This window comes from Acipenser ruthenus, chromosome 1 (assembly GCF_902713425.1).
Source record: "Acipenser ruthenus chromosome 1, fAciRut3.2 maternal haplotype, whole genome shotgun sequence".
Lineage (NCBI taxonomy): Eukaryota > Metazoa > Chordata > Actinopteri > Acipenseriformes > Acipenseridae > Acipenser > Acipenser ruthenus.
In genome coordinates this window covers 94,376,692-94,404,345 of record NC_081189.1, presented here as the reverse complement: position 1 = coordinate 94,404,345, position 27,654 = coordinate 94,376,692, and the positions used below count along the sequence as shown (strand labels likewise).

Here is a 27,654-nt window from a genome sequence, read left to right as displayed (position 1 = left end):
AGATGCAGCAGTCATACTTTATATTCACCAGACGTATGGAATGTGATTTATATCTAAAATAGTGTTCCTGAGAAGTGAAGCATTGTAAAGCAGTGTTCTATTTTTTTTTTTTTTAAGTTGTTACATTTAAAAAGGGTAATAAAGCATATTTACGTTTTAAAAAAGAAAATTATTTTTTGCTCCCAGTTTTATAATTTTATATTATTATTATTATTATTTTTTATTTCTTAGCAGACACCCTTATCCAGGGCGACTTACAAGATATCACATTATTTTTACATACAATTACATTATTTTTTACACACTGTTTCTACATACAATTACCAATTTATACAGTTGGGTTTTTACTGGAGCAATCTAGGTAAAGTACCATGCTCAAGGGATTGAACCCATGACCCTCCAGTCAAGAGTCCAGAGCCCTAACCACTACTCCACACTGCTGCCCACATCATTTGGTAGCTCTAAATGGAACAATGTCCTTATATCAGACAATAAATCTGCCATGTTCAGATGCGTAAACGATTGTTCTTTGCAGGTTTCTACAAAACATGAATCCAGGGGATCGAAGGTAGAGAATGCTGCACCTGGATCTACAAACTCGGGAAACATGCAAACTGACTTGTCAGCAAATCAGGATAATGTGAAAATCAAAGGTCTCCAGGCCAACGTTTCTATACCGAAGGTAGAGGTTTAGACAGAATGCTTTAGTGTTTTACAGTAGCCATACAAAACGTGTGCATGTGCATGATCCCTAAATGTATGTAAGAATTATTTCAATGCTGTGATTTGAGGCAGTCATCTCAAAACATGGATTATGAACTATATTTCATGCACTGTATAATCAGTATGCAAAGTACACAAGGGTTATTTCATTGGTGAAAAATGCATAATGCATGTTACTGAGTTAATATCTTTTTGAAGTAAACTGATTTGCATCAGGTTAGTACACAGTTCCTGGTGTTTTTTGGTTTTTAAATGCAGAAACGTATTATCAAAAACAAAAGCAAACCAGTGTTCTGTTGGTTGTTAACTAATAGAATACCATAAATTGTTATTATACATTGTTAAAGAATATTGATGGTATGCCAATCAAATGGTAATAATACATGCAGTCTGTTTTATATCCACCAATGCTGGAAAGATGTATAATCTTTTTGTGATGGATATAAATTGTAGCTACTCATTAATGTATTGGGTTATCGTATTTTATTTACATGCCATGCCATGAGCAAATAATATACTATAGGAAGTCCTTAAAACAGCTCTTGGCAGAAGCAACTTAATATCTGAAAACATTGATCGGTAGCTGTGAGAAGAAACTTCAAACAAGGCCCCTTAGGTGGCAACACTCTAAGTAAGGAAGTCCTGTAACTTACAATCCTTGTTTGTTTGACAAATATTCACAACATTGATGAAGGCATTATCCAAAACACTTGTTTACTTGACTTAAATTAGAGGGTTTATGGCAATTACTATAGACTGATTGCCACCTAAGTCTTAAGTCTTGAAAAATGCCCTACACCCCTTACATCTTGGAAAAGGAGTTTGGATGACTTTGAAATTTGTTCCCCTTTCTCTATGATTTTAACATAGTTATGTTTCTATCCATGTTAAGATACCCATTCTTTTCAGTTAATATGTTTTTAATTGCAGGTAAACCTGTGCCTACTGCAAGCATCTATTGAAGAAGGTTCTCCTTCGAACTCAAGTAAAAATGTGACTCATGTTTCCCTTGTGGCATTGTGTTTCGATAGAATCGCTACACAAGTCCGAATGAATAGGTAAAAAGCGTACTTATAGTGCTTACTTACAGTAGATTATTTATTTAAATTACTTAAGTCTACTTTCCAAATAATTTAGAGAATACAACTCACTGTTGAGGCTTATGATATATAGGCTACCTCTGTAAATGTATAGAGGAGGCTTAAATGACAGGATTGGTGACTGAGAGCAGCACAGTTTGTTTATGTGCGAGTTCCAGCCACTGTAAAAGGGATCGACATATGAAGTTGCATTGGGATACAGATTTTAGATCAATACTATAAAAAAAGGTAACACAGTCTACAGATATAGCCAACGTTTAATTATCCTTCACACGCAGATTTGTGTTATATTGCAGGTATTCATATATCTTTTCTACTTATTTAAACATCACTTAAAGTTTTTGTTTTGTTTTTAACCAGGGGTGTTGTAGAAGAAGGACCAATTAACACAGAACATGGCAGGCCCTCTGTATCCTTTGAGAAATATGCATCTGCCACTAAAATGCAGCCCCAGTCCTCAGGTTCCCTGAGGTCAAACGCCGGGATTGAGAAAGGGAAAGAGATTGCAGCTAAGCTCAATATACATCGCATCCATGGCCAACTGAGAGGTCTCGACACATCAGGTAAAGGCCTCCTATTGATCATATCCTGCTCGGTGTTAAATACAGACTTGGGTTTTAATCTTTTTTGTGAGTTATTTTTGATAACTTTTTTTTGTATGATCACTTACACCAGTTACTATCCTTACTGTCTGCCATTTATCACCTGTTACTACCAATGACGAATGCTTCACTTCTTGTTAACTTGAGTAATTATTCACAAAACAAACCTGAAACTTTTTAGAAGGTCAGATGCAACCAATGCACCCTTTTTAAAAGCAGTTGAATAAAAAGTTTATAAGAGGGTCAAATCCAGGACCTCACAATAGGCACAATAACTTCAGTTAATTTTCATAAAACAACCAGAAGTCTGGCCGTATGTTTGTGACAGTGAACTGTAGTTAAACATTTGTAGTTAGTTATGTATCCTTAACATGTATTTGATCTAATTGTTCCTGAATTAAGTACACATTTCAGCATCTGTACAGTGTGTTAGAGCCAAAAGGTGTTTTTGTTTGAATACAGCTCGGCCGCTAACTTGCAGTGAGACCTGGGGCAAGTGACTTGACTTGAAATGCTTGTGACATTTCTGATGTCAAAATTCAGTGAAGGTGGCATCCTACTATAATAGAGACATTGCCCCTGATTTGTGAACAATAATACATTGAAGAAGAATGAAAGTTCTCAAATGTGACACATATAAATATTATTGAGTATGTGTTCTTTCTTTATCTAAAAAAGACATAGGCACCTGTGCAATCACTGCCATTCCATTTGAGAAGTCCAAAGTGCTGTTTAGTCTCGAGGAGCTGGATGAGTTTACCTTGGTGGATGAGACTGATCCACAGGGGGGTTCTGATCTAACACGAACAGCAGCCAGCCTGGAGAAATGGGGATGGATCATGTTCGAGTGTGGCATTGAAAATGTGACCGTGAAAGGTAAAGTTAATGGAATTGTGTTGTGTGGTGTAATGTTAAAGTGGAGAGGGATCTCATTTCTTTAAAAAAATATATATATATATATATACATCTATGTCTCTCAATTGTTTTAAGTGCTTGTACATTCTTTTGTACGTATTTATGTTTAAATTTAGGAGGAAGACAGTCGGGGGCTATTTTATACAGTGCCTTTGGGGTTATGGGTAAAGCGGATGCCCCTGAACGGAATGGCTTGCTGAAGTCAAATGGGTCTTCTGGCTCACAGACTGGCAGTGGCTACAGCACTGATGTGTCTGAAGATAACCTACCACAAGATGTGGCGAGTCCGTCCTCGGACGTCAATGGGAATTCAGACTCGGATGAGCAGGTGAGGAATGACAGGAAAAATAATGTTATCATAACATTTACAATACAGCAGTTTTGAATGTCCATTTTTTGCTATTATTCCTGTACATCGTAACTATAATTCCGGTACGTCGTATGTATAATTTTTTAATTGGGCTGTGGGCATACTATTTTTTTTTTTTTAGAAAGCTTGTGGTTTCAAGGATTTTTATAGGTCTTATTCTTAGTTTTTGGTCTTTTTGTTTATTTACATTATATCAGCTTAACATTTAAAAGTAAAAAAAAAAAACTTTTAAAACACAACCATCTCTCATTCCTAGCGTTTCTGTACGCAATTGTTTGATTTTAGAAGTTGCATTATTCTCTTTGTTGCACTAATGCTCAACATTTATGCATAAAATGAAGACACAGGCAACTTTATTGCAAAGACTGAACAATACTATGATGATCGTCACATAGAACACGTACTGATATAAAAAAAATATATATTATATATAAGTAAATGTTTTTTCTTTGTTTTTTCACTGAGGGTGTGAATATTACAGCATATTCCCATGGGTTGAAACTTTTTTCAAAAAGGGGCAAATCACTTGTAGATAGCAATACGCCACTAGAATCTTGAGAAAAAAAATGGTAGCCATATTTAAATTTATATTAATAAACATGACTAACCACATTTAATATATCATTTTAAAAAAAAGGTAGCCATATTTAAATTCGCAATAAAGATGACAGACAAGGTATATCAATTTGGATCTTTTGGGAAACCAAACTCTAGATGAGATTTTGGATGAGTCTGAATCAGACACCAACACTTATTCATGTGGTGAAAAAAAAGTAATACTGCTAGGCATCGAACTTACCGAAGCACAGCTTCTGGACATAGAAAAAGAAATGGAAAAAAAAATACACAGAAGTTCACTGCCTGGGCATCGGGTGTCCTTTTTGTGCCACTGTCCGAGTATTTCAAAATGCAAACATCATCTTTGTTGCCACTGTGAAACGGTTTTAAGGACTATTTTTTAGGTCAGAGGCAAAAGGATATTTAATAAAATTTACTTTTTTGTTAATTAAAACATGTTTTTACTTTATTTAGTTAGTTCACCCATTCTATAAGCGTAATAAGGCACTTCAGGGTCTGGAATATACTCTAATATCCACACGCCCCAGGCGGTTAAAGCCACTCGGCTTCGCCTCGTGAATTATAACGCACCTCGCCGTTTGGATATCAGAGTATATTCCAGACCCTGTCGTGCCTTATTGCTTACTTATGTAAATGTAAAGTGACATAGTATGCTGTCTCAAAAACAAGGATTTGTTGTGCAGGAAGAAAGTGCTTCATTAATGTAGCAGTGAAAGATGAACTGTGCAGTGATGATCTGGTAACCTGCTCACTGTTTAGGATGAAGGTGTACAATCTAATGATTTGAAGAAAGATTTGACGCTCTTGTCGCCACCTCCTGACTCCAGCAGCATGAAGCTCATGATAACAGAAATCTGGTTCGGTTTTGCAGCTCCGACGAATGTGCGCTCATCTGCCCAGGCATTCTCAAGGTACAGTTCTGGACTACTTTTTTATACTTAAAATCTCCTTTAACTGTGTATTGAGAATACTCTGTGCTCTATTTTTTGTATACATCTTTTATTCTTTAAAGGGAGTGTAGCAGGGCAGCGCCCTGCCTGTAAATAATATTGTTGTGTGGTGATTTGGTGGTGGTTGGCAGGGATGGGGTTAATTTCCTATCCCTGCCAAAATACATGTGAGAATGTAGAAAAAGCTAATTGAATAATTGATAATTAGGCTCCAGCCACATGCTATAAAAAAAGAAAATCCTTTGTTTGGTGGTGGGAGTTGCTGAGTGAATAGTTTGGTGTTGTGTTGCTGTATTTTTGTTAGAGGTTCAAGTTCAGTGAAGGCTCTGCCCAGCCTGAACAGTTTTGTGTTTGTTTAACTGTTTTATTTTTGCTCTGTGAGCAGTGTTTTGATTTCCTTTTTTTATTAAACAGCGCAGAAGTGCGTTAACTACAGTTTCCTTGCCTCTGAGTCTCTTTTGCCTGCCAATAACATCTGGGCCCGCGACGCTACCCTGTCACAGGGAGGTATAGATGTGATGATGACATCATTGTACCAAGTTTATATATATATAAAAGAAATTTATTTATTTCAGCATTTTTCTTTGCAAAACTCCCAAAATGCTAATTCAAAAGTATTTATACCCTGACAAGGAAAGTAAAATTAATAGCTAGTTGAGGCACCTTTGGCGATAATAACCTCTTTTAAACGATTTAGGATATTTGTAAATTAGCTTTTGGCATAATTCTTTTGTGATTTTTGACCATTCTAAAATGGTTCCAGTTCATTCAAATTTCGAGGACTTCTCTTCTGCACAGCCTTCTTCAACTCATACCAAAGATTCTCAAACGCTTTTAGATTGGGTCTTTGACTAGGCCATTCCAGAAACATGATTTTATTCTTCTTTAACCATTCTGAAGTAGATTTTGATGTGTGCTTTGGATCGTTGTTGTGTTGGAACATCCAGTTTCGCTTAAACCCTATGCTGCCTACGGAAAATGTCCATATTTGGTTATGAATATGAAGTGTTTAATTGCTTGTAGCTTTTAAACCGTAAATCGGAAATTAAAACCCAATACACCTGCAGAAAGGCATTAAGTAGATATTTTCAGTATTTTGTTCTGGGGTGATTTTTTCTTTCCATATGAGCTACTCATCATAATTTTTCTTTGAAAAATAAAAAAGTACAAATATTTTAAAAAATTGCAAATTTCAACCTTTTTCCAAGTATTCCATAAAAAAACCTTAGAGTATATGGTAGCTTCACAATTTCTCAAGGATTTCAAATCTGAAAACAGAATTGAAATATCTTGAACAGTTGCAGATCTAGATACAGTTTTATAATGTATGGAATTTTAGAAAAAAAAAAATCAACCTGTGAAATGGCAAATGCCAGCCAAGCCTAAGACTTGCCAAAAACTAATTGGAAACATTATTACCCTGTTTGAGATTACAACTATATTTAAGTATAAAAATGAAGAAACAACTACACACAAGATTGTATTTATTTATTTAAATAGATGCAAATTACAAGGTCAAATAAACTTAGACAAAATTAAGATTTAAGATGTTTATTTTCAAAACTACAACAAATAATAAATCAAGACTCAGTCAGGGCCCTACTCCATCCATCTTCTGGCTTACACACACCTACACAAAACATTAAAATACCAATTAATAATAATAAACAATTATCCATCTTTTTTCACACACAGAAAAATTAAACTGACAACAAAATAAAATAAAAAAAAGTAAACTAATAATGAAATACATGGCTGATTAATAATAACTACAACTAAATAATGACTTTGCACAAACAAAATAACATATTCATGGCTAAATAATACGCAAATAAAGTAAATCATGATAAAATACATGGCTAAATAATAACTAACTTACAGCTAAATCATGCCTCTCTCTCTCTTCTTTACACACATATACACAAAGTAAGAAAAAAAAAACCCTAATAAAATACAAAATAATTACCGAAAATTTAAATAAATTAAAACAGCTAAATAATGTTACAGCTAAGAATGGTGCGTCCTATAAAAAAAAAAAAAACAAAACAAAAAAAAAAAACATATCGAAACAAGAATATTCAACATGTACTGCTGATGTAGTTTCGCATCGCTCGCAGAATGTCTATTTTCTCCTGAGGAGAAACAACTTAAAAAAGGGGGAAAAGAAACTAAAATGAACGCAAACAGAAGTGAAACTAACTTAAATATTTTAATTTTATTTTTTTATATGCTAGTACAGTAGTTACTCGTGTTTGGATCTTACAAAGTTAGCTCTGCCTAGCAAGCAAGTAAGCACGCACACACACAGACAGACATGACGCAGCGATTTTTTTTTAAACCCAACAAATATAACGTTTTAAAAACAAAATAAGGAAAAAAAACAATACGACTAATTATTTTAAGTATTTACCTTTTAGATTATGTGCTGATTGTCAGTCCTGGAATTGTAGAATTGTAGGTAAAGAACTTCGAGTCCGCTGTCCACTCAGTCGTAATGGTGCTGCCAGTGAGACTCGTCTTCAAACTCAAAATAATATATACCAATGGTATAATGGTAATGGCAAGGCCCGTGGTCATGGCAATGACCCAAACACACAAAAAAAAAACAAGATAGCTGGTTGGACGGCTGAGAAATGACCTTTTTTGTCATCATGAATTTTTCAATGAAATTAGAGCGCGTCGGCTGGAAAGGGTTCAACCAAATTTTGTAGTAGAGGGTTTCAGATGATTGGCCAATATATTTTGGTATGCTATTGAAGCCATTTTACCATGTATTGGAACTAAATTTCCTGTGCCATTAGAGGAAAAACAGCCCCATAGAAGGATATTACCACCTCCATGCTTGACAGTAGGTATGGTGTTCTTTTCTTCGTATGCCTCACCAGACTTTCTCCAAACGTAACAACTATCAGCTTGACCAAATAGTTGATTTTTTTTGTTTCATCACTCCACAAAACCTTTGACCAGAACTCATATCCATCATTCAAATGCCGTTTTGCAAACTTTAAACTATTTATCCTTGTGACATTTTCCTAAGAGTGTCTTTTTCCTTGGCCTGCAACCATTGAGACCTTCACCATACAATACTTGACCTATGGTTGAAATGGAAAACCCAGTTCCACTTGCAGCCAATTCACTTTGAATATCTTTAGCAGTCAATCTCGGATTGCTATTAACCTTCCTCACAATTCTTCTACTTGTTCTTGGTGAAAGAGCCTTCTGTCTTCCAGACCGAGGTAACGTTGTGACATTACCATTAGTCTTGTACTTCTTGATAATAGAAACAATAGTTGAAATTGGGATACTCAAATGCCTGGAAATCTTCTTGTATCCTTCTTCAATGTTATGACAATAAATAATTTTCTGCCTAAGGTCTTCAGATAGCTCTTTACTTTTCCCCATATTGATTTATTGGTAATGACAGCATTCATCCTATGCCTAACCGTTTTATACGCTCTACAATCCAGCATTTTCTAGACTTTTCTAGAATTAGGTTCTGCATTATCATATTGACAATACTATCATAGCATCAAAGGGTATGAATAATTTTGAATTAGCATTTTTTGAGTTTTGCAAAAAAACAATTGCTGAAATAAATAATTGTAGACATCTATTTCTTGTAACTTTTTTCCTCATCCACAAAGCAAAAGTTTTGCTACAAAAGATTTTTCCTAAAATTCTTTGTTTTTGAGAAATTTCTAGAAATTATATATTTCTATTGGGGTATGTAAACTTTTTGACTACAACTGTGTGCGTGTCGCATAGGTATTTTGAATGTACTTTTTATAGCATTAGTATGGCAGTTTGCGTAGTAAATTAGACAGTTCCAAAGAACCTTAACCTGTACAAAAATCATTAAGACATTCAATAATGTCACTTTCAAATGTCAAATAAATTTCAAGATCAACAGAAATCAGTAACGTGTATGCCCTCCATTGGCATCGATGACAGCCTGACATCTGCCCATGGATCGAATCAGAGCCTGGATAACATGCTCTTCTTCAAGTGCCTGGAAAAGTCCTTTTAACATCTGTGGCTCGGAGTGACGTTGTCGCACACATCGATCAGGCTCGTCTCACAAAGGCTCAATGGGGTTCAGATCTGGTGATCGAGACGGCCAGGGAAGCAAATGAACATTGTTCTGAGTGAGGAAAGCTGTGGCGGTCCAGGCTGTGTGTGGTCGTGCATTGTCGTCCTGGAAAATGACGTTACGATGGTTCATGAATGGGATCATATGAGACCGTATGATCTCATGAGAATAGGTTGCCTTGAATGTGAACAAGGTTGGTTCTGCCACTGTCTGAGATTGCCGCCCCACCATGACACTCCCACCACCAAATTTGTCAAGCTGTTGCACACAGTTGGCTGCAAAACGTTTATGACGTCGCCTGTATACCAGGGCTGCACGTCAAAGCAGAAATCTGGATTAATCACTGAATACCACATTTTTCCATATTTCTATGGGACATACTCTGTGATTATGACACCACTGAAGTCGTAGTCGACGATGTTGCGGCGTAAGAATCACTCCTCTAACTGGCCTTCTTGCTCGGATACCTGCCTTCCATAGGCGGTTTCTGACAGTCTGGTTGGAAATTCTATGCATTCATGGTACTGCAGATGTTGTAGAGGTTGCAGTGGTGAACCTGTCATGTAAATGACATTGGTGTATAAATCTGTCCTGGGCTGCCGTCGTCACACATGGTCTACCGTATCTTGGGTGGTCAAGTGTTGTTCCATATCGCTGGTATCGGTGCCAAAGTCCAGTAGTGCTCTGGAAAACATTCAGACGCCGTGCCACGACGGACTGAGATTCCCTGGGTTCCAAATGTCCAATAGCATTATTCCATTGAGCCTCGGTAAGTCTAGGCATAACTTAAAATGTGTCTACATCGAACAACAATAAGACATGCACGCTGAGAACACTCCACTTTTATAGCCACATCTTGGCATGTTGCACTTGCAGTGAATGCACGTGAATATTGCAAGTCTTAAGCAAATGGTGTTATTTTTGGGACTATTCATGTGTTGTTCTTTCGGCGTACATCATGTGTTTTCGATCCTGACAATGTGACACTCAGGAAAATGTGTTTAAATAAAATACAATTCTTTTGATCAAGTTTTTTAGTGTTCGCCAATTATTTTTTATTGTTTTCTCCCCAATTTAGTAATGTCCAATTATTTTTAGGCTCAGCCCACTTCTACCACCCCTGCGCTGACTCGGGAGCAGCGAAGACGAACACACGCTGTCCTCCGAAGCGTGTTCCGTCAGCCGACCGCTTTTTTTCACACTACAGACCATGCAGCCACTCAGAGCTACAGCGTCGGAGGACAACGCAGCCCTGGGCAGCTTACAGGCAAGCCCGCAGGTGCCTGGACAAACCTGGAGGGCTGACCTAGCCCTCCCTTCCCCCCCCCCCCCGGCGGCGCTCGGCCAATTGAGCGCCGCCCCTTGGGATCTCCCTCGGTCAGCAAAGGAATTGCCTGGACTCGAACTTGCAACGTCCAGACTATAGAGCGCATCCAGCACTCCACGCGGAACGCCTTTACTGGATCCGCCACTCGGGAGCCCCCTCTTTTGATCAAGTTTTGTTGCAATTTTTAAGTGATTGAAGAAAAAATATCTGCTGTGCATTTCTTTTTTGAAGGGTGTGTATGTATGTATGTGTGTGTGTGTGTGTGTGTATATATATATTGTAGAAGGAATGAGGTATACAGAGGGTACAATAAAGTAAATGAAGTAAAAGGAACGGTTGTACCAAAATGAAATCGCTGTATAAAGGAGATGAATGTGTTGCTGGTTGTTTTTAAATCCCGTTGTGAGAAGTAAGGGATAGAGTGAACTACAGAACCCATAATCATTAGCGTGACCAGTCAATGCGTACTGGGTAATTAGCGCAGGTTTAAATTGACTGGCGAAGCTAATGAAGGGGGGTCGTAGGAACGGTGGAGAGTTCCGTGTTGATTGTAGAGACGGCGAAAGTTTACAATATTAAAATTGTTGAAGTAGTTGGAGACGGCGTACGGTGGAAGATTTAAATTGAACAACGAAGTACAGTTCAGTTTATGAAGAAGGAAAGCTGTAAGCTTTCTTTTATTGACCTGAAGAGGCACTTCGGATTTATAAAAACAACCAGCAGTTGAAACGTCTTTTAAGTTGGACGAAGTACAGAGGCTTAAAGGAAGGGTATGTAAACCCAGGTTTTTGCATTGTTATTCATTCGCTGTTACCAGACAGACGGCCTGTGTTAATGTGTACAGGGAACTGGCGTTCTTTGTGGGACTGACTGATTGTTAAGATTCTTGCGGTGCACTAACAACACCGAGGACGCTGCTGGGAAGTACCACACTGCTTGTGCACACAGAAAGTGCGCGTCTGTTCTTGTGGGACGTGAAGTAACAGCGTGTTTAATTCTTTTTACTCAACGGAGTGGATTTACAATGCATATAAGTCAGTGACGGTTATACCTCTGAGCTACGGGGAACAAAGGCTGAGAGGAGCAGAGATTGGCGCACACGGTGTACAGTGGAAGAAAAAACACCGTGTGCTTTATTTGAAGTACTGTTTTATTAGTTGTTAGGATTGGTCTCTGGACGGTATACTTTTTAACTTTAAGACCTGCAGCATATAAAGGACTTCCACCAAGTACCAGGAGGGGCAGTCGTGTCCACCTTGCAGTACAGGACCTCTGTAACCCAGGAGCAGCAGAGCTGAACCAACGTACTCGCTGGAGGAGGGGTGGCCTGTCTGTGCACTGCCTCTAGAGGGGACTGGAGGAACTGTATGCAACGCAGGAATAAAGTAACTGTGGTTTATAAGGGTTGGGAGTGCCCACTAGAAAGCTGAACCTACTCACCTTGCAGTTCCACGCCAGGAGGTTTAAGTGGATGGTGAGCGACGGACCTGAGACAATCCTGAACTTTATTACGTGTATGATTTACTCCCTCAAGACTACAGGGACACTCTATGTTGTGTTGTGGATAACGCAGAAAGAGCAGCAGCACAATAAAAGTTACTGTAGTTTTGTATTTCCTGTGTGGCGTCCATCTGTTCACCCTGTTCTACACCTTCTGGCTATCCTACACATTACGTAACTAATACCAACCGGGTTACAATATATATATATATATATATATACACACACATACATTATTTTCCTGTAAGTCACTGACGCCCATCTAATAATATATATATATATATATGTTATTTTTTATAATACATGGATACCCTTGTGATGCTAATATTAAAGAAGACGAGGTTCAGCTGTAAAGATCAGGGTTTTTTTTCGTTGTTTTTTTTTTTTTTATTTAAATAGTGATTTTCAGTACTGCACAGACGTTCTATGTCGTTATCCGTTTAGTTTCTCTGAGATACGAATGTGCCAGCTTTACATCTTTTTTTTTTTGTATTCTCCTTTTGTTGATCATTTATGAACATTTTCAGACATACAACATTTTAAATTTTACAGAAAATATCAGATAAAAACCTGACATGATGCATGTTTTTCTTCAACAGGCAGCTGAATCTTCTAAGCACAGCAACCCCTGCTATTGGGGCCTGGCTGGTTCCAATTGACCAGCTGAAATCCTCTCTGAATAAGCTGGAGACTGAAGGAACTCTTAGGGTGTGCGCAGTGATGGGCTGCATCATGACTGAGGCTTTAGAGGTAGTTTTAACCTTACCTTTTGTGCCGGTCAGCCCAGTGCTATGTCATGTAGATCTATCCTTAAACACACTAATAGAAAACTTTGAAACAGATGGCCCATGTTATTTCTACATTTTAGGTTTTATCAACTCATCGTTTGTTTGCAACTGCTCCTTTTAAAATAGCTTTTTTTTTTAACTCAATAGAGACAAATCAATATTTTGGACAATTTCTGTTGTCAGTCTGCAATTCTTTGTGGATTATTGATTGTTTTCTAACACATGTCAGAATAATTATAACCAATGTCTTTTTTTGTGCAAAGAAGATGGTGCTGGAACAATAAAAATCAATAGCAATTATTGCTTAAAAGAAAAACTTTTGCTTCTACTTTCATCTTAAAATTTTAGGGCCTGTTTCCATGTATTGATTTGGAAAAAAGCAACAATTTATAAAGTAAATGAGAAGAAATATTGACTTCAATTTTCTTTTTAACGCTGGACAGAAGATATATATATATATATATCTCCCATGTACAGTAAGTTTGCAAAAAATACAGGCTTTGTGTATGTATTTTTTGGTACCAAATTAGAAAATATGCTTATGACAGACAAGTTTGTAGTAAAATGTCAAGCTTATATGTAATTTATTACAGTTTATGCAGTCCAGCAACAGCAAAATAGTTTTTTTTTAAATTACACCCTTTTTTCCTTGTAGAAAAAGAGTATTCACATTCCTTTGAGAAGCAAGTACAACAGAGTTAGTAAACAGGCACGTTGTCTCCAGGAAAATCCTTCCTGTTTACTGTGTAATATTCTACACCGCTATCTACAGCTGGCAGACTACTCCATTATTGAAGAAGCCACCATGGTATGTAATAATACGGCAAATAATTGGGTATGCAGGGGAGGGGTATTTTAAAACAAGTTATACAAAAGCAGTATGTCCATCCTCACGTACACTTTTTTTAAAGTAAAAGTATCATTACAAATAGAAAAGTTGGAATGTACAGTGCCGAGAAAAAGTTTGTGAACCCCAATGATAATTATGGAAATTCCATAGTTTTACCATGATAGCCTTCTTGAATCAAAACCGGTCTTTTCTTAAATATCCAATAGGGTTTATATTAACAAATTCCATGTCTTTTGAAACAAAATGATGTATGAATTAGACAAACAATGAGTAATTAAGATTCAGGGTATGTGAAAAAGTAAGTGAACCCCTGGTTTTATCAGCTCAATTAAGGGGATAATTAGAATCAGGTGTTTAAATAATTAGGTAGATCTTCAGGGGTGAGTTTGGGAGGCCCCACCCTGTATAAAGATCAGAAACTTTTTTGAGTTTGGTCTTCACCATACCGGTGTGTGGAAACACTTCATGCCACGATCAAAATAAATCTTTGAGGACCTCAGAAAAACAGTTATTGATGCTCATCAGTCTAGAAAGGGTTACAAAACAATTTCTAAGGATTTGGGGCTCCACTGTCAGACAGTCTACAAATGGACCAGAGTCACTTTACCCAGGAGCGGTCATCCTACCAAAATCTCTCCAAGAACAAACTGGAAAATCATCAAGGAAGTCACAAAGAACCCCAGAGTAACATCCAAGGATCTGCAGGCCACTCTCGCCTTGGCTAATGTGAGTGTTCATGACTCAACTATCAGAAAAAGACATGGTGTTCATGGAAGGATAGCCAGGAGGAAACCACTGCTCTCTAAAAAGAACATTGCTGCCCGACTGAAGTTCGCCAAAGAGCACATAGATGATCCACAAGACTTCTGGAACAATGTTCTCTGGACAGACAGGACCTGAAGCGAGCTGTCCATGCAAGGAAGCCCTCAAATGTCACCGAGTTGAAGCAGTTCTGTAAGGAGGAATGGGCCAAAATTCCTCAAAACTGATGTGAGAGACTGACCAACAGTTATAGGAAACGCTTAGTTGAAGTCATTGCTGCTCAAGGGGGTGCCACCAGTTACTGAATCTAAAGGTTCACATACTTTTTCACACATGGATATTGAATAATTTGTGGATAAATAAATGTTGAAAAAGTATCATGTTTTTGTGTCATTTGTTTAATCAGGTTATCTTTATCTATTATTAGGACTTAGATTAAGATCTAATAACATTTTAAGTTTGACATATGTGAAATATGTGAAAATCCTAAGGGGTTCACAAACTTTTTCTCGGCACTGTAGCATGCAGGTCTTAAACAACTGTAAAACAGGTGCTTTTTATTAATGCTGTTTTAAGTTTATTATTATTATTCTTATTATTATTATTAATTATTATTATTATTATTATTATTATTAATACAGTAGTATTTACATTTTTTTTACCAGAATGATGGCCTTCCTGCTCTGGTGACTTTAAAGAAAGGTTTGGTGGCCTTGGCCAGGCAATGGATGAAGTTCATTGTGGTCACTCAAGGGTTTAAAGCGATTGGGTTACTCAGGCCAACACAGTTGCCCAAGCCTCAGGAACAGTTGCAGAAGGCATATGAGACTGGCCAGGGACTGGACAGTGGGGGAGGCTTAAAGAGCGACACCAGTGCTGATGGGGCTGAGTTTGAGTTTGATGCAGGTAATAATAATCTATAATCACTGTGCTAGGATTTTCATGTATGAATGCCTTTGACTTTACAGCGAAACTAACACTGTCATTTGTTTTTAAATAGATGTCTGTGTAGTTAGACCATCCCTGAAGAGAAAAGTACTTTGTGCCTCAAAAGGAAATATTTAGCCTGATCAGTTAGCTAAAGTATTGGCTCAGATTTTGTTTTCTTCAGCAAGGAAGCTGCTGCTTGCATGTCTGCTTTTCAGCACTTTCTTTGATGGTGAATATTGCCTGCAGATACAGTATATCTGCACTGTATTACTGCTCTTTATGAAAGTATATTTAAACAAACCTAAAACTGTTCAGTTATCAGCTAAAGTATTGTTGTTGAGTGTGTTCTTGAAATGCTTCTCTCTGTTGTAACCCAGTGATACCCTCCTTGTTTTTAGCTACAGTAAGTGAACACACAATGCTGTTAGAAGGGACTAGTGCTCACCCTGTGCCTGCAGGTGTTACCTCAGGCCCGGTCAGCGGCTCTGAGATTATGAGAAAATGCTCCAAGTCTCATAACCACACCGAATCTCCTCTTAAAATAAAGGTAAATGGAATGTTGTTATATGTTTCATTCTACCATATCACCCACATGGTCAGGTTACGTGCATTGAAGTCATTAAACAGCATTGCCAGTGTGCTTTAAGTCCAACAAGAAGTCATGATTTAGTTGTACAAAGAACACAATAAAAGTGAAGATTCAATCACAAACCTAATACAGTAACAGTTGACAAGCAATATCCCACAACAGGAACTGCACTTGACAGCAACAGGATAGTCACTATTTAATACCAGAGTATGATAATAACCTTGACACAGTTTCAGTGGCATAACTGTATTCCCATGCTTAGCATTATCAATCAATAATCCATTGTAATGCTCTATAGAATATGAAATAAAACAATACATAAAAAGGTGTAAACTGGGTTGAAGACCATCTTATTTTTAAAGCTTCATGGACAAATTTAACTTCCTTCACCAAAGCAATAGTGACAAGTAATTGTGCAAACAATTACTGGTGTCTGAAAATATACCAGTGATGTACTGTTTTGGGGTTTTTAAAGTAGGCTTGTATTTTTTCGAATCATGGTTAGTATTCTGTAGTGTTCAAACAAAAAACAGTATAATGTACAGAATTATACAACCTTCAAAACTGTCCAAAAATGAATTGTGTATTTCCCCATCCATAGGGTGTCCATCCATACCAATCTCTTAGTTACACTAGTGGAGATACAGCCACAGATTCCCCTGCCCATGTCAGCCAGACTGCGTTGCCTGTGAAGGACAGTCCCAGAAAGGAGAGCCTCCTCAGCTACCTTACAGGAAGCTACCCCAGTCTGCACAACCTCCTGGAAGCAACCCCGCAGAGAAACACCACAGGCAAGAAAAGCAGCTCACTCACCAGGACAGGTACAGCAATATCCTGCAGTTCCCTTTCAAGTATGAAATGTAACCATTGCCTAATGTGATATATCTCTTATAGCTCGAATTACCTGAGCTGCTCCTCAAAGAGCCCCATAGGACTAGGGTGTCTTCCAGACGTGGTGTCAATCGAGTGCACTGGACCCCACGACTTGTCACATGGCAGATATACTGCAATTTTGCAGGACCTGTTTGATGAAGGGAAATCTCCCTCCACAGTTAAGGTCAAGGCAGCTAGTTCGGCTTGCCATATTTAAATTGACTCGGTCTACCCAGGAGCTGGTCACTGGCCACTCCACAAGAGGCCTTGCAACCTCCTGGGTGTTATTCCAGGGCACATCTGTCGCAGACATTTGCAACGCTGCAGTATGGGCCACGCTTCATACTTTTACCAGGTTCTACCGACTGAATGTCGTAGATCAGCAGAACCCTGGTTTTGGGACTCATTTTGTTTTTTAACGCGTTTTTATTATGTTCCACTTTGAGTCCTGAGGTAGTTAGCCATACACCCTTTTTGGCCTTCTGGTGTTAAAAGTATAACCTTGCAGCATATACACTGCATGAGGGTTCTCCCTCACTGTACTGTGGACTATATGCCATGGACCCTTATCGGTCCTCGGCCAGAATGCTAAAGGCAGTTTATCTTCCTTTGTAGCACATCTGCTGGTGCAGCAAGCTCTACGCTTGCGACGGCTTGGGTATTGTATCCCAGTGGTAATGATTACAATTCATGCTTGAAAGGGAGCGTTAGGTTATTATCATAACCTTGATTCCCTGAAATAGAAATGTAACCATTACCCTTCAAGGTCACTGCGTTCACTCCAACAAAGCAGGCCTGAAGAGAAAATGGCGCTGAGCCTTATGCGTCACTCATATTTATCTCCTGGGGGCGGAGATGACGACTGACGCATACAGGGATCTTAAAGGAGCAGCTTTGATATAAGCGCTCATATAATTCAGGCTATAAGAGATATATCCCATTAGGTAATGGTTACGTTTCTATTTCAGGGAACTAGGGTTATGATAATAATAACGTTTTCAATTTTAACTTGAAACCACCTTATAAATTTACTACTGAAACAACCACACACATTTTTGTATTTGTTTGTTTTAAACACAATGGGGTGGTTTTGCAAACCCCAGTTAACACTAATCTTGGGCTACCTTACGTAAGGTAATATTTAGGTAGTCCAAGAGTAATCTTAGTTATAAGAAATTGTTGCTATAATTGCTAGTCCTTTGTAAAACAAAAAAAAACAAAAACAAAAAAAAAGCTCATTTGACAATGTTAAATTAAAATAGATTTTTTTTTTTGTACAGCTAACAACGTTGCTCCAGATATGCTGACAGAGCACCCATTGTTAACTGAGCCGTCTTCTGTGAGCTTCTATAATTGGATGTCGAATGCTGTGGGTAACAGAGGAAGTGTGGTACAGGAGCCTCCTGTCACAAGATCAGAGCACAATAGCCTTCAAACAGGTAGGGCAGTGGCCCACATGCTTAATATCTGCTCGTAAATTTATTAAACGTAGTAAACATCGATTGTTCGTTTTAATGTAAGGAGAATGGGTTTTTATTTACTAGGCTATGAGTGTACTCTACCTGGTGCTCACCTTAAATGTGATTTCCTTTCAAGTATGAAATGTAACCATTACCAAATGGATATTTGCCTCCTAAAGACCCGAAACCTGAAAATTGTATACCAAAGCTGCTCAGTGAACCTGTGGTGCAGTGGTGGCCCCGCCCCTGAGGGCACAAAAGGACTGCACTCGCAGATCTCAGTGCTATTTTTCCTTTCAAGACTGACCTGATCGGAGAGCCTTGCTCAGATAAGTACATTGTTGCTTCTATCTGTATATATTTTGCATTTACTCGCTTTGATTGTTGTTGCTTGCAATTCAACCACAGTATCTTGATGCTTGTTGTTTTGGTGACAACTTTTAGCATCACCATTGCGAAGGCTGTTAGTCCTTGCTAACAAGCAGGCTTCCCTTAGTCTCGTGTGTGGTACTGATTGAGTGGTTTTGCCAGTGGCTTTTACAGGTGGGCATCCCTGTACGTTGCCACCCACAGTTACTGTGAACCGGTGGACCTGTACCGAACCAGTACAGAGGTCACCAACCCGACCCGCTCCGTTCCCAACCGGTGCCCGTACTACAGTCACTGAACCGCCCTTGTACCAACCCGCTGCTAAGGTCACTGAACCAGTACCGAATCGACCTGGTACCGTCCAGGTTCCAACCCGGTTCCAACCCACTACCAGTCGGTGCACGGGTCACCGGTCAGATGCAACCAAACTAGTCCCATTCGGGTCTTCACCAGCCCAGTCGATATCTAGAAGCAGATGGAGGCAGCACCTGTACAACTGTATCTGTACTCTGCATTGTTTGCTCCTTGCATCAGACCTGGGTTCTATCCCTGTGAGAGATGCAAGGCCTTTCTGCCTATTCAAACACTGGCTAATCGCAGCTTCTGAGAGTTTTTGTGCCCCTTTTACCAAGCGGATGCTTGAGAACCATTTTAACTGCCCTGGTTCTGAGCCAGAACTGCACTGGTCCTGATCCAGCACCAACCCGACCTGGTTTCAGCCAGCTACCGACCATTTCTCAGGCCACCGGTCCGGTACCTAACTGGTCCCGCTCGGGTCTTTACCTAACCGGTTGATGCCTGTAAGCAGATTGAGGCAGCACTTGTACAACTGAATCTGTACACTGTATGGCTTGCTTCTTACATCATGCCTGGATTCTATTCCTTTGAGATATGCAAGGCCGGTCTGCTTAGTGTGGACAAGCACGGCAGGTGCTCTTACTGCCTGGGATCAGAGAATGCCAAGGAGGAAGAAGAGTCACCGTTCCAGGCGATTAGCAGACTCGGAGCAGATGGAAAGGCTTTGGGCAGCTGTTTCCCACCAAGGAACCTTTCTTGCTGAATTACTGCGGGAATGTTTGGCGCCACCTGCCCCGCCTGTCCCCTTGGTGCCCCATGAGGTTGCGAGCGCTGATTGGCCACAGGAGGACATACTGTCCATCGGTGCCTCTGAGGAGGTCGGCGAACAGGAACTGGCATTCCCGTCTGAGGATGTGGAGTCTGACAGCAAATCCCCTGTGGTTAAGCTCTCCCTATTGACAGAGCTTATATCACTAATCAAAAGGGCCACTGCAATTTTGCAAGTGCCCTGGCCTACAGCAGGGGAAACAAGGCAGTCAGTTTTTGACAATGAGCTTACCGCCACTCCCACATCCACCCCAGTTTACCTGGATTTTCTCTCTTGAGATCCAGTCTTCCTGGGACCATCTGGCAACAGCTCCTGTTGTTTCCCGGTTGATGAACGCCCTATATAGAGTCCATGATGCGGAGAAGCTAGGCCTTGCCCATTTTCTGCTGGTTGAGACTTCTATTGCTGCCTTGGTCCAGGCGCCTAATTTAGCGCTCCTATCCAAGGATGCTGTCTGCCCTAACAAGCAGTGCCAGGTCTCCTGAGGTGATCCTCAAGAGAGCCTATTCAGCCAGTGCGTTTGCTGCACATCTAAGGAACTACAACAGCATCCTGGTAGACTACCAGTCGCATTTTCTGTGGTCCCTTTCTGAGCACCACAGGCCCTCACCACAAAAGCTGGGTGAGCTGCACCTGGTTAATAAGCACCTGCTCTGTGTGTCCAAGCTAAATGGACAGGCTGTAGGTACAAACCTGGCTGCGCTGGTAGCTGCAGGCAGGCACCTTTGGCTTTCCCAGACACGTGTGCCTGACAGGGACAAAGCACCGCTGTTGGAAGCCCCGATCACTCCAAGGCATAGGTTTGGTCCCGCGGTGGGACCAACTACCTGAAGGGGCTTGGCGGCTTCGTCTGCCTATGAAGGACATTGTTCCTCACTGGAGGCTAAACGTGGTGCTTAATGCACTCATGAAGCCTCCATTTGAACCCCTGCATTCAGCTGAGCTGAAATTGCTATCTTTTTATTTATTTTATTATTTTTTATTTTTTTATTTTTTTTACAGAGGCCAGGACAAAGGTCACGCTCCGTACCAATCCTCGGCTTTCCATGTTAACCAGTCTGTGGATTTGGAGGCTTCTATCCCCCTCCTTCCCGTCTTACAGGGAGCGACAGCTCCATACGCTCTGCCCAGTTTGGGCCTTGTCGAGCTCACGGCCCGTTCAAACCAGGGGCCTTGTAACTTTGTGTGCGTTATTTCAGGGTGCATATGTCGAGGACATCTACAGTGCGGTGGTGTGGGCTACTCCCCATACCCTTGCTAGGTTCTACACGATGAATATCGTGGATCCTCAAAACCCTGGTTTTGGAACTAGAGTGTTAAGGACGGCTTCCCAGTTGACCCTTATAACACAGGTATAGAGGTGACTCTCCCTCAGTTCTTTCGCCCTAGCTGCTTGTTACTGGGGTTCCAAGTTGTACGCACAAGGCAGCCTTCAGCTTAGCCTTGTAGCATTCTGGTCGTTCCACAATCTTGCACTTTGGTACACTCATACATTCAGTAATGGTTAAATTTTGTACTTGAAAGGGAACGTTAAGTTATTATCATAATCCTGGTTCCCTGAAATAGAAATGTAACCATTAACCTTCAAGGTCTCTGCGTCCATGATTGCTGCAGGCTTGAAGGAAAAATGATGCTGAGAGCACAGTCCTTTTGTGCCCTTAGGGCGGGGCCACGACTGCGTCACAGGCTCAAAGAGCAGCTTTGGTATACAATATTCAGGATTTGGGTCTTTAAGCGGTAAATACCCATTTGGTAATGGTTACATTTCTATTTCAGGGAACAAGGGTTATGATAATAACCTAACATAATTTATTAAAGCACTTCATGATTAATTAGGTGTCTATGGAGAGATGCCAGTGAATGTACAGACGTGTTTGTTGGTTCATACTGTTAAGTTTGTAAACATCTCTTGTTTCTGATCTAAGGTGTTACATATAACCTTCCTACAATACCGTCTGCTTCAAACTTTAATACTGTACTGTCCAGTGATCAAAACACCCTAGATGGCACACATTCTCAGCTCAGTACCAGCCAGGATGATATCGCTGTTATAGAGGAAATGAATCAGGGACCCCTAGCAGTACAGTTGGCTGATGCACAGGTAAAAAAAATAATAAAAATAATAAAAAAAATAAAAGTTTTGTATCAATTTTATGTTGGCCCAGTTTCTGCCAAATTAAATTATGAATTACAGTATACTGTATTTATTGGAACTTCACACTTAAAACTACCAAAAGATTTTCAGAATCCAATTTAGAATATTTATTGTGTGTTACAAACAATATCAACAACATTTTTTGTAAAATTGGTCTGCTCTTAGCATGTAGAAATGCCACCCAGATTTGAGTATACCGTTTGTCAAATTAGATTTTAACATTTGTGTATTACATGTCTAAACTTTTCTAGAATTTTTTTATTATTTTTTTTTTAGTTTGTCTTGGTGTTAACCTTGTGTCATTTTTTACTTTAAATACACTAGGTTGTATTTAAACCCTTACTAAGCCACACCGGTATTCAGTCTCAAGATACTGCACCACTAAGATACAGAATGTATTTTGGCGAGCATCTTTCGTTTTCTGGAACTCTGGAATGTCTCCGAGCAGATATTGTCGATTCAGATACATCTAAGGAGAGAAAGAAAAGATCAAAAAGGTATTGGTTATATCGAATCTCCCAAATTAAATAATACAAATAAAATATACATTATATTTAAGTGTTTTACACTATATTTTGTTCAAGTTTAGATTTAGGTTTTGCAATATATATATTTTAATTGAGAGAGGTAAAATACCTTTATACAGACAAAAGTCATAGATATTTTTAAAATTACAGATGTTTTGTAGTTTATCATTTTTTAAAATAGCCTTGTGCATACTTTTTAAAGGAAATGTGACTTTCTAAAACATTTGTTGATGTATTTTTTTAATATTTAAAGGACATGGTTCAAACTAAATAATTCCAGTAAGCCTTGCCTAATATTTCCTATTCTCATACATTATGGTAAAGATGAATTTTATTTTATGCTACAATGCGGGTTAACTTTTACAAGGTTGTATAAATGAACTATTTGACATTGAAAACATGTCAGTCATAGGTAATCAAATGCAAGCCAATGCGTCTAGCTTGTGGAAGTTTGAGTACTTTTTAAATAAAATAAATGGCAGACCTGAGTGCCTCTCTTTTTTTTTTTTTAAATTTCTGGAAAAATATATATTTAAAAAATTTTTTTACTTATGAACAGTCATAGGAACTAAACGTTCTGAATAGTTTTTTTTTTTTTGTATTGGATGTGTTCCTTCAAAGGGAGGTGCAACATGCAAAATACCAGCCAGTTTGTCAGTTTTAATTACAAATCCTATGAAAAAATACCTTAAAAATCAAATACAGGTTTAACATAATGTATGTATCTTTCATAAACATATTAGATACGGTTTACTGGAGTTATTTGTTATTCACTTTAAGACTGGCTACATACAGCTATGGCCAAAGGTTTTGCATCACCCTACATAATTAACACATTTTTGCTTCATAAAGTCGAATGAAATCTGCTGAATAATGTTATGTTAACACGTTGAATTACATACCGCTTCTGTAGTTTTCCATATACTGTGACATTTCAAAATCAAACGTGAAATACTGTACTACTATTATGGCAGTAGACTTTTGCGATATAATTTAGTAGTTTCTTTGATTATTATTATTATTATTATTATTTATTTCTTAGCAGACGCCCTTATCCAGGGCGACTTACAATCGTAAGCAAAAACATTTCAAGCGTTACAATACAAGTAATACAATAAGAGCATGAAATACAATAACTTTTGTAAAGTACAAGTTTGTAACTTTAGTAAAGTACAAGTTTGACAAACCACAATTCAATAATACAGCAGGTAATAGTGATAGTTACATCAGGATATGATTAAATAGTGATAGTTACATCAGGATGTGAGTAAATACAAAGTACTACAGGTTAAAAACTTGGCAGATTACAGTATTCTGAAGTACAGGATTAAACGCAGTAAAATAGGGGCTGATAAGAGCAAAATAAAGCACATTACATGATGTTAAATAAATTATCTAAATTATGTTCATATAGTTTTTTTTTTTTTAATTGTGTCTCAATCCTAAAGTTCTAGGTGATGCAAAACATTTGGCCATAGCTGTACTGTAGTGATATTTATTTATTTTTGTTTTACATATATGTATCAATTTGATTTATAGACGGGGTGCAATGAATCCTCCTCCTTTGGACTTCAAGCCTGCCCTGATGTTTGAAACCTTCAGTATTAATGCTGTAGTAATGGAGAAATCCATAAGCACTCCCCAAAACTCCACCAGTGCACTTTCTTTCCATGACCTCAACAGACGGCATTACAACACCTTCCATTGCAACTTCACAATATCTTGCCAGTCTATCAGCCAACATGTCGACATGGCACTAGTCCGGCTCATACACCAGTTTAGCACCATGATCGATGACATCAAAGCCACCCAGACTGACATCAAGCTGAGCAGGTACACTGCAGGATCCACCTCTCCCACCCCAACCGTCAAAACCCAAAAACACAGGGACATCCGCTGCTCAGACTTCAGCCGCAGCTCGCGGGGCAGCCATAATGGGGGCAGCAGAGGAAACAACAAGAAGAACTATCGTGCAGGGAATGAGAATAATAAGAAAGAACCGCGCAACAAAAACTCGCTGGGCCGCTCGGAGAGGAGGACCTCTAAGCTGTCTCGGAAAGGGTCCAAGGAGGCAGCTGATCACATGACCATCCAGATGGATGACTCCGATTCCATTACTGTCTCTGAGCAGAGCGAGACTTCTGCAGAGTGCTGGCAAAACATGTATAAACTGCTTAACTTCTACTCCCTGATCTCTGATCCAACTGGCATTTTGGAGAAGACCTCCCCCGGCCTCCCAACAGGTAAGGCTTTAGAAACATGAATAGTATTATGCAGTGCCGCAATAGCGTCACAGCCTAGATAGTAATGGAAGGGAGAAAGACAGACACAGTAAGCTGCAAGGTTAAATGTGCTAATGCGCTCTTTTAATCCACAAATAAACAAAATTAATATGGTACATACACTAACAAAAACACACTTGACAAAACAAAAGGCACAAGGGCCAAAACAAAAAGTTTTACAAAAACTCACAACCATAAACAAACAAACAGACAGCACAGCACGGAACACAAACCACCGACTTCCACCTCTATCGCCAACATCAATTCTAATCATCCCTCTAACACACGTGAACACCTATCTTATTCACCTGTGGCTGGCCACATTCCCACGTGTTTTGACAGGGAGAAATTTAACCCCCTCCCTGCCAACCTAATATTCCACACCAACACACACCCGTGCACCGGCAGGGCTTTCACCCTGCCACACTGCCATAGCCTTGTTTGTGATCTACCTCGACAGAAGCAAAGCAGCTCCTCATGCAGTCTGTATTGGGACAGCTGGTTCATTAATTATTTATTAGGTTTTATGACATGGTAGTCTTCTGAAGTGCTTCACCTCATTTCACAAGGACACTCTGTCAAGTACAGTGGATTGACCTATGCATTTACAGTGTATTTTCTTTTTCAAGCCTATAATCACTAACTCCCAAAGACTAACCTTTTGGATCAGGAAAATGGGTTTGAATTTTGTCAGCTATAACCAGTGATTGTTGGTTTCCAGATGGTGGTCGGACCTCTTCAGAATCAACATGTAAAGTAGTCTTTGAAAATGAGCAGGATAGGAGCCTGGTCAGCACAGAGCCCCAGCATGTCACTCTGATAGTGTTTGGGATCGGTATGGTGAACCGCACTCACCTTGAGGCTGACATTGGAGGCTTAACGATGGAAGCAGATCTTACAAAAATCCATGGCAGCTTCACACTGAAAGAAAAAATGAAAGGTAAAGATTTTGACTGAAACTTCTGTGATTGTCTTACAAAGTGGAAAGTTAGATAAGAAAGACATAAAGAAGTGCAACACTCACCAGAACGAGCTAATGGGTTGCCTTTCTATTTCTCTTTTATGCAGATATTTTGCACCAAAAGATGACGGAGACATGTGCCTCTGCTCACATTGGTGGGGTTAATATAGTGTTGTTGGAAGGAATCACACCAACTATTCAGTGAGTACACCTTTTTTTCTTGTTGGAAAATGTAGTTCACTTTTATTTTAATTTTAATGCACCTAGACTATGCATGCTCTCTTTATTAAATGTGTCACTGTTGAATACGTTATTGTAACATATTCCTATAAAAGTGCATTATATTGCATTACTAACTTATTTTCATAAGCAACAGTATTCTTTTATATTTAAAAGTGTACAGGTATTGTTTTTTCTTGAGCATGCTATATTTTAATTGAATGCTTATAAAACTAATCATGTTAACTTAAAACAAGAAAATGTAAGGAATGTAGACAAGGATGGTTTTTTTGTGCACTGTAACCCTTAATGTGCAGCAGTCTGCACACTTAAAATATATATGTTGCGCTTTAAAAACAAAAGTCCCTTTGTCACTTTTGATTGTAAATACAAGCTTTTGTTTTTGCATCATCCTGAGTTTAGATCCCCAGTACTTATATAGTTATCACTTAAGGAATGGATTGCAGTAACAGAGTAAATAGTTCAGGCCAGGGGTGTAGTGCTTGGGGGTCACAGTTGAGCGTCTCTCCCCCAATTCTCTTGGGCACGGAGAGCACTGCTTCCGTACTTGTAGAATATTGAACTATTTTGCTCCTATTATTATATGGTGAAATACATGTGTATACCACATACAGATAAGCAAATAATACAGTAACTGTTAGAAACCATTGAGAGATAAATAATGAAAAAAGTTTGAATATAGCGTGCCTGGTCTGGAACAACAGGTGTGAATAATGTAGGTGAAGGGAACCTGTATTAACGCTGTGCTAAGGTGTCAGTGTTTTACAATTAGATGTAATAATTGGAACAGTTCTTGTTTTTAGACCCATATATAAGAAATAATGTAGATAAAATAAGCTAAAAAATGTAAAAGATAAAACTCAATCGCAACAAACAAATAAAGGGTATCTGTGGCCTTACTCTTTGCAAACAGATGCACTCTGTTTGAAAACCTCAGTCTCATTAGCTCTTGAAGCGGCTGCAATAAGACAGTGAGACGAGCTGATTCTGGACCAAACCATTCAATATATGAGAAGGGGGAGTGGGAAAGTATTACGCATAGGATTCATCATAATAATAATAATAATAATAATGACAGCGTTTTAATCGTGTGTATTAGTGTATGAAAATGGTTGTGAAAATATGTACAGTATTTGTTGATTTATTTATCTTTTAATATAAATAGTTGTATGTCTAGTTGCTTTACAATAATACCTCAATATCTGGTTGTCTGAATTTGTAATCAATTGGTACACTTGTTAGCCTTTTCAGATACAGTAAGTACTAGTGATAAACTGCAGGTGGCGTGGTAGGGTTGAGAGAGCGGCTGGGGGGGGGGGGGGGTAGATAATAGCGACCCCTCACTTCTAAATATAGCACTACACCACTAGTTCAGGCACTGCTTGATGTCTGATTCATCAAAGCAAACAACTTAACATATTATAACTGCATATTATGGGTTATAATGTTAAACAAAAATCTTTGCATGAATGATTATTTTTAAAAATGTGCTCTCTTTATTTCTTTGTTTTTCTGACATTCTCTTCAATCTTCTTGCATCGGCTGGAGGATTTCCCTACATGTCCAATAAGCATTGCCAAACAAGA

The 27,654-nt window shown here is 38.8% G+C and overlaps 1 protein-coding gene across 8 annotated transcripts in view; it reads left to right on the top strand.

Moving 5' to 3' along the window:
• The window catches only part of LOC117420586 (bridge-like lipid transfer protein family member 1), a 147,492-nt gene that overhangs the window by 66,969 nt on the left and 52,869 nt on the right, over positions 1 to 27,654 (top strand). For 7 of the 8 annotated variants that reach the window (XM_059032355.1, XM_059032362.1, XM_059032359.1 and 4 more), the window contains exons 32-48: positions 536 to 682; positions 1,654 to 1,781; positions 2,184 to 2,386; positions 3,104 to 3,301; positions 3,457 to 3,668; positions 5,049 to 5,200; positions 12,756 to 12,906; positions 13,600 to 13,752; positions 15,222 to 15,462; positions 15,885 to 16,033; positions 16,677 to 16,896; positions 18,229 to 18,387; positions 21,829 to 22,004; positions 22,383 to 22,555; positions 24,125 to 24,828; positions 25,589 to 25,807; positions 25,936 to 26,029. In XM_059032355.1, coding sequence (XP_058888338.1) covers positions 536 to 682; positions 1,654 to 1,781; positions 2,184 to 2,386; positions 3,104 to 3,301; positions 3,457 to 3,668; positions 5,049 to 5,200; positions 12,756 to 12,906; positions 13,600 to 13,752; positions 15,222 to 15,462; positions 15,885 to 16,033; positions 16,677 to 16,896; positions 18,229 to 18,387; positions 21,829 to 22,004; positions 22,383 to 22,555; positions 24,125 to 24,828; positions 25,589 to 25,807; positions 25,936 to 26,029 — 3,479 coding nt within the window. The remainder of the gene's footprint in view (positions 1 to 535; positions 683 to 1,653; positions 1,782 to 2,183; positions 2,387 to 3,103; positions 3,302 to 3,456; positions 3,669 to 5,048; positions 5,201 to 12,755; positions 12,907 to 13,599; positions 13,753 to 15,221; positions 15,463 to 15,884; positions 16,034 to 16,676; positions 16,897 to 18,228; positions 18,388 to 21,828; positions 22,005 to 22,382; positions 22,556 to 24,124; positions 24,829 to 25,588; positions 25,808 to 25,935; positions 26,030 to 27,654) is intronic. The other variant, XM_059032356.1, reaches the window with a different exon arrangement.